The following is a 7,500-nucleotide window of genomic DNA, read 5'->3' on the forward strand; positions in this document are numbered from 1 at the left end:
TGCATTCACACCAACGCAAACGTACCGAACCAAGTGGTGCACCTTATAGTGATAACGACTCTATGACACGATGCACTTTCTAAAACTCTGGTCACTCTTTAGTGCTCCCATGTTGGGTGTGTGTGCATGCACCCATGTGGGCGTGCGTGCCCCCATGCTACAGAGTGACCACTCACTGAGGTCCTCAGAAGCACCATCACATCTTCTGATGAACGCACAACGATCAAAGTGAGCAGACTGCAGACATTCTAAAGCCAATAGTTATTTTTAATTCACTTATCTAGTTTATACAACATGGCCACTAAATGTAGCAATTCAAGTTACAATCGTGAAAGAACAAACACATTGGTGGTCTTCTCAGCGTTACTAGGCTGTATCTAACAGCCTAGTAACGCTAACCCAGGCTGAAGCCCTGGGTTAGGGTTAGGGTTAGCTAACCCTAACCCTATCTAACAGGCTAAAGCCCACAGTTAGGGTTAGGGTTACCTAACCCTAACCCTAACCCTATCTAACAGGTTAAAGCCCTGGCTATACGGTGTTCATGCCTTTATGCCATCTAAACCTTCTAAAGGAATGTCTCATGTGAATGTGTTTCTAATGTGCTGCACAAGTAACACACATTATAATCTATTCTTATCGTCATTACCATTCGTATTGTAAAAAGATAATATTCTCTTTCTTTGATAAGTGTAGCATGAGAATACAAACAATAACTTGATTCTGTACACTTAATTACACTGTAGAAGGGTGATTGTTACAGCATGTAGAAAAAGCCAAACTAGGTAGCTATTGCTTATTAAAATATATGCATCAATGGACATCATGAAAGTGTGACTAGTGAATCAACATTGGATATTGTGATATTTATGAGGCACAAATATGGTGAGAGAAAGGGCAACACAAGATATAATAACCATACAACCTAATAAACAAACTTGTTTTTCTATTAACCAAATATTTTAACCACAAAATATACAACAGATTTCCCTTTTGTAACGTTCAGCATTCAACATTAAATTGATCATATGGTGCTATAGACTGTGAGGAAATGTGTAATAATTACAATATGTGCAATGTACAATACTATTTGAGAACAAATATAAACTAACAAAAAGTGACAAGCCCATTAAGAATCTTTAAGTAAATGTGTTGCACTATTGTCTCCATAGTCCAACCAAACATATCTTTGGAAGTAGACTAATGATACACATTGAAAGAGGACCACTCATTACTTAAGTCCATTACTTAAGGTTCTATTTCAAACTAATTGTTCGCCTTGTGCTTTAATAACATCCTGAAGATAGTGTTTACAATACCTTGTTATCTGTTAAAGTCTACCGAGTTGTCCTTCTATTCTCATGTTGCTCAAATTCATCAAGCTGGAGAATGTGAATCTTCTGGTGAATAAGCTAAACAACGTGTTACCACACAGGAAGGCTTCTGGAAAGGTCTAAAGTTAGACCTTAAAGTGTTAAAGTGTAGACAAGTTAAAGTGTTGGGAAGTCTTGGAAGGAAGGCTCTCACAGGCCTAGGAGGACTCGTCTAACCTAACCCTAACCCTAACCAGAGGAATTCATCACAAAGCTTCATTTCATTATGTGACAAAAGGTTGGAGACATTTTGGAATGTCTTTGCACTTGGGAAAGTGAGCCCAGTTTGGCCAGTAAACAGAAGGTGAGCTATGGGTTGGCATGGTAGGAACTCACAATCATAGTGTGTGAACATATGGATCTTTTTATTCATTCTTGATCTCCAAGATGGAGGGGTTATGGTCTAGAATAGCCAGAATGATCTTATCCATGTACTGCCTTAAGCGGTAGTTGTTCTCTTCTTGCTCCTTCACAGCGTCCACCAGCTGACCAGAGAGGGAGATAGAGAGAGGAGATAGGATCTATTAATGTTATCCCAAAACCACTGAAAGATACACATGACAATACTAACACATGACAGAGTCCATCTCATACAGACATGATGAAATAGTGGTCTGTGTTCTTCCCTTTTTAAAATGCTGACTTTGCATCCAGTTTATAGTCGAAGACTATAATAATATTCAGAACGGCCTGCTTGAATCTGCAGCTGTGGTTAATGAGGCCCAAAAAGCCTTCTTCTTCTTCTTTGGTGACCTCAACCCTCCAGACAAAGATCACCTCAACCCTCCAGACCAAGATCCTAAAGTCTACGTCTGTAGTTCCACCCGGGATGTGGTCTCTATCTGTGGACCACCCACCTAGTCCCAGGACTATCTGTAGACCACCCACCTCGTCCCAGGACTATCTGTAGACCACTCACCTAGTCCCAGGACTATTTGTGGACCACCCACCTAGTCCAAGGACTATCTGTGGACCAAAAAGGCCAAAATCTGTCACGTGACTGCATCTGTCGGCACGATTGCAGGGAAGGTAACTTAATGTATATTAAACTAACGTTAGTCAAACGCATTTCTATTACCACAATTCAAATAGCCTAGGTCTAAGCCAAGCACTTTAGAATAATTATTCAATATATAAATCATTTCTACATAATGGAATTAAAGTAGGCCTAATTGCGTAATTAAGAAGAACGATGAACTATTTACTATGTAGGCCTATTAATGATCAAATAAAAGAGCAAACAAATGAATCAACATTTCTCTTATATAGAAATATCCAAGATTACAAAGGCAAATGATAGCCCCACAATCTCGTCTTGATTGTAGCCCCAACTTCAATTTTGGGTATCTCACAATCTCTAACATTACAGCTGTTTAGAATGAATTAGAATCGGCTTTAATTTGTCTCCCTTTGAGAAATGTGTTCAGGCTTGCGTAGCAAGAGTCATAGTGTGAAGGTGAAGTTGACATACATTTTCATCTCAGTAAACGCGAAGCGGCAAGCGGCTGTAGACGAGATATGAAAGGAGGCGTGATGAGCTCTGGCTGGTGTGCGAGTTTGACTGACAGGCTGCGTGTCCAACCCTAGCGCTTGAGGCGGGACTTTTCCCGGATTCCGCCAACGAAAAACACATTGGCTCCCAGGACACGGCCTCTATCTGTGGACCACCCACCTCATCGCGGGTGGCGGTCTGGATCTCCGCGGCCAGGCACTGGGCCTTGGTGTGGGAGGCCAGCAGGTTCTTGGCCTCGTAGAGGCTGAGGCTGAGGATCTGGGCGTTGAGGTCGTCGTTCTGGTCCCTCAGCTTGTGGTTCTCCTGAGGGACACAGATACATCTCCGTATTTAAACCTTCTCTTCTCCTGGTTGGACGTCAGGAACCCGTAGGAACACAGGGTGAGTGAACAGCCAATAACAGCCGTGTATCTCATATGGGCGGGGTCAATATGATGGTGTACAGAGGCTCGCCCAATCGGAGCACCGCTGAGGCATCTCCAGAAACCAAGATGGCTGCCGCTGATGTGTCACATCCTGCTCTGATTGGATGATCCGGTATGGCCCTGATGTACAGTGTTGTGCCTGAACGCGTTCATTGAACAATAGTTAATGAACTCTTTTTGGGCGAATGTGAACTGAACGTACTGTATTACTGCCTGATGAACGTTACTGTGAACAAGTTTGTTCTGGTGTCTGTGAACGGCACACTCTCTCAGTTTAACTTCGTTCAATAGGGTGCCCGATTTCTATAGAGCCTTCCAGGAGAAAACCTGGCTAAAACACACCGTAAACAGGCCTTAAAGGACAATCCGGTATTTTGAACATTGAGCCCCTTTCTGGTTTGTCTGGGATGAAATAGAGTGGTTGACACCGACATGTTGACTATTGTCAAGTATCGTAGCGAAATACAGTTTCTGTCGTGTTTTATTTGGAATTTTGTAAATCCATTCATTTCTGTTTGAAGACTCATTGACCCGGAAATGGAAAGGGGCACTGGTTGTAGTCTTTTCGCTCGGTCTAGCCCTACTGTTGATACGGAGAACCGAGCGAAAAGACTATTACCAAATGTAAACAGCCCCATTTCTGGTTCCGGTTCCTGTTTCAATGGGATTTACAAAATGCCAAATAAAACACAACAGAAACTGTAGTTCGCTACGATACTTGATTTGGAACATCAACGAACACCACTTACCACTCAGTGAGTTGCACATTTCTGAAAACAAACGTTTAGGGTTGTTTTAAGGACAGGTTTGTGTATACACGTAGCCAGCCATTCTGAAGCAGGCATGGACGATTCAAAATTAGTAAAATACCCGAGACAAAACCAATCGTCAACATTCGGTGTCAACCACTCTATTTCATCCTAGACAAATCAGAAAGGGGCTCAATGTTCAAAATACCGGATTGTCCTTTAAGGCCTGTTTACGGTGTGTTTTAGCCAGGTTTTCGCGTGGAAGGCTCTATAGAATTCTGGCACTCTATTGAACGAAGTTAAACTGAGAGAGCGTTGGTTCTGAAATAATAGCTCGCAGCAACATATTGAAAAAAAGATCTATGAACTAGTTAATTTTTGGAACTGTGAACTTAGTTAAAAAATTTGTATTATGAACTATGAACTGAACTAGTTCATTTTAAAATTTGTGAACTGAACTTTGAACTAGTTCATGTAGAAAGTGAACTTTCCCAACATTGCTGATGGATCCGTTCTGTTGATAACCCTTAGGAGGTTTGAAATGAGCTCAGAGCTCCCAGACTGAAACGCATTTGAGTTTAGCCTCGTCAACAACGCAACAATATATATATATTCATATATATAATAATATTCAGCGGGTGTCATGGTTACTTCAACCGACTGCTGCAGACCAGACCCCCCAGACCCCCCAGACCCCCTAGACCCCACAGACCCCCTAGACCTCCGCTACAGACCAGACCCCCCAGACCCCCTAGACCCCCGCTACAGACCAGACCCCCCTAGCAGACCAGACCCCCGCTACAGACCAGACCCCCCAGACCTCCCTAGCAGACCAGACCTCCGCTACAGACCAGACCCCCCAGACCCCCCTAGCAGACCAGACCTCCGCTACAGACCAGACCCCCCCTCTCTATGTGCAGCCTGGGGCCGGGGGCTATGAGGGTCCCGCTAGAGGACCTGAGATGTTCCTCATGGAGGCTGACCTGCTGCAGCCTCTGGACCTCCAGCTGCACCTCGCGGGCCCGGGCGTGGGCCCGCCCCCACCCCTCCCCCGGCCGCTCCACCTCCAGCCTGAAGAGCTGCAGTCGCTCCAGCTGCCGGCGCAGGTCCTCCGTCACCTGGGGACACATGGAGACACATGGAGACACGTCACATGGAGACACCGTCACCTGGAGACACCGTCACCAGGAGACACGTCAGATGGAGACACCGTCACCAGGAGACATGTCACATGGAGACACCGTCACCAGGAGACACCGTCACCAGGAGACACCGTCACCAGGAGACACCGTCACATGGAGAGACACCACCCACAGAGATGGAGAGACACCACCCAAGCGTTGCCAGAGCTCGCTGTCGGGAATGTCTGCGTCTGTTTGTGTGCGGACAGGAGAATGGGATGCGTGCTGATTGGAGGAGACGGCGGAGGGGGCGGAGCTGACCTCCTGCATGGCCTCCTTCTCCTTGTGGAACTGGTGGCGGTGGAGCCACAGCTGGTCCAGCACCTCCCTGTACAGCTCCATCTCGTCCTGCAGCCGCAGGCGGCTGTCCTCCAGCTGGTCCGTCATCTTCTGCTTCTCCTGGAACACAGAGCTGCTGTCAGCACCAAGACCTCCCAGGTCACCAGAGGTCTGTTAGCACCAAGACCCCCCAGGTCACCAGAGCCCCTCTGTTAGCACCAAGACCCCCCAGGTCACCAGAGCCCCTCTGTTAGCACCAAGACCCCCCAGGTCACCAGAGCCCCTCTGTTAGCACCAAGACCCCCCAGGTCACCAGAGCCCCTCTGTTAGCACCAAGACCCCCCAGGTCACCAGAGCCCCTCTGTTAGCACCAAGACCCCCCAGGTCACCAGAGCCCCTCTGTCAGCACCAAGAGCCCCAGGTCACCAGAGGTCTGTTAGCACCAAGACCCCCAGGTCACCAGAGGTCCTCCCCCACCCTGGGAGCCAATAGGGTTATAGCATGCGGCTTCAGTGCCGCCTCACTTCCTGTCCCGCCCACCTGGTCCAGTTTCTCGGTCTGGGACTTGAGTCTGCACACGTTCATCTTCATCTCCTCGTTGTTCTCCTCCAGCTGCTGCACCCTGCCAGCAGACAGACAGACAGACAGACAGACAGACAGACAGACAGACAGACAGAGCCTACTGTCAGCAAATGCTGAAGATGCAATGTGTGTGTGTGTGTGTGTGTGTGTGTGTGTGTGCGCGCGTGCATGTGTGTGCATGTGTATGTGTGTGCGTGTGCGTGCGTGCGTGCGTGCATTGTGGCAACCCGCTCCCCACCAGGGGGAACCGTGGGCTAGTGGTGAACGGTGTGTACCACCGCCATCCACTAGCCGGCGGCAGTGAGCACATCTTCACTCAACGCAATCAGCCTGATGGGGAACACCTGGCCGGAGGGTGGAAAAGACCGGGCGGACATCTTAAAAGGAGACCAGGAACTCAACCCGGGGAGAAGCAGGCACGACGACACAGCAGAAGGCCGACGATACATCCTACCACTCGAGTCTCTCGGAGGCCATAGTATAGTTGATGTTTTACCTGTTATCTACCATACCTGTGAATAAACGCAGAATACGGCTTTATTTGAAACCTCTGCGTGGTACTTGCCGTGAGACCTTTTGACTCTTGTGGACCGGGTTACCACAGTGTGTGTGTGTGTGTGTGTGTGTGTGTGTGTGTGTGTGTGTGTGTGTGTGTGTGTGTGTGTGTGTGTGTGTGTGTGTGTGTGTGTGTGTACTTGTTACTGAGCAGCTCGATGTCAGCGCTCTGCTCCCTCTGAGTCCGGCTAAACGCCTCCTTGTGTCTCCTGAGCTCCTCCTCCAGGCTCTGCTCCGCCCGCAGCTCTGTGTCCTTCACCTGCTCCTCCAGCTCATGGACCCTGAGGGGGTCCACGACGCACAACGCACACACACACACAATGCACACACACAACGCACACAACTCACACAATGCGCACACACACAACGCACACACCCAATGTACACACACAACACACACAACGCACACACACAACACACACAATGCACACACCCAACGCACACACACACACACACACACACACACAACGCACACACACAACGCACACACACACACACAACGCACACACCCAACGCACACACACAAACGTACGCACGTTTAAGCTCAAAGACTGTATCTGCACACATATTCATTTGAGAGCATGTATGTATATGTGTCGCCGGTCGTTATCTAAAATAAGCCCCTTCAGGGCGAAGCAAGACACCTCCGCTTCACGTCGGTGTCCGGTTCGCCCTGTCGGGGCTTATAATATATACGTGTGTGTGTGTGTGTACCTGTGGACCAGGTGTGTGTGTGTGTGTGTGTGTGTGTGTACCTGTGGACCAGGTGTGTGTGTGTGTGTGTGTGTGTGTGTGTGTACCTGTGGACCAGGTGTGTGTGTGTGTGTGTGTGTGTGTGTGTGTGTG

General features: G+C 48.0%; 1 protein-coding gene across 1 annotated transcript in view; it reads right to left on the reverse strand.

Moving 5' to 3' along the window:
* Window positions 1-1,735: 1,735 nt before the first annotated feature.
* The window catches only part of rab11fip4a (RAB11 family interacting protein 4 (class II) a), a gene marked incomplete at both ends in the record, with an annotated part of 15,792 nt that continues 10,027 nt past the window's right edge, over window positions 1,736-7,500 (reverse strand). The window contains 6 exons of the mRNA XM_084488523.1: window positions 1,736-1,855; window positions 3,043-3,186; window positions 5,041-5,175; window positions 5,500-5,637; window positions 6,058-6,139; window positions 6,795-6,935. Coding sequence (XP_084344649.1) covers window positions 1,736-1,855; window positions 3,043-3,186; window positions 5,041-5,175; window positions 5,500-5,637; window positions 6,058-6,139; window positions 6,795-6,935 — 760 coding nt within the window. The remainder of the gene's footprint in view (window positions 1,856-3,042; window positions 3,187-5,040; window positions 5,176-5,499; window positions 5,638-6,057; window positions 6,140-6,794; window positions 6,936-7,500) is intronic.

Source organism: Micromesistius poutassou (genome assembly GCF_964030765.1).
Source record: "Micromesistius poutassou genome assembly, chromosome: 1".
Lineage (NCBI taxonomy): Eukaryota > Metazoa > Chordata > Actinopteri > Gadiformes > Gadidae > Micromesistius > Micromesistius poutassou.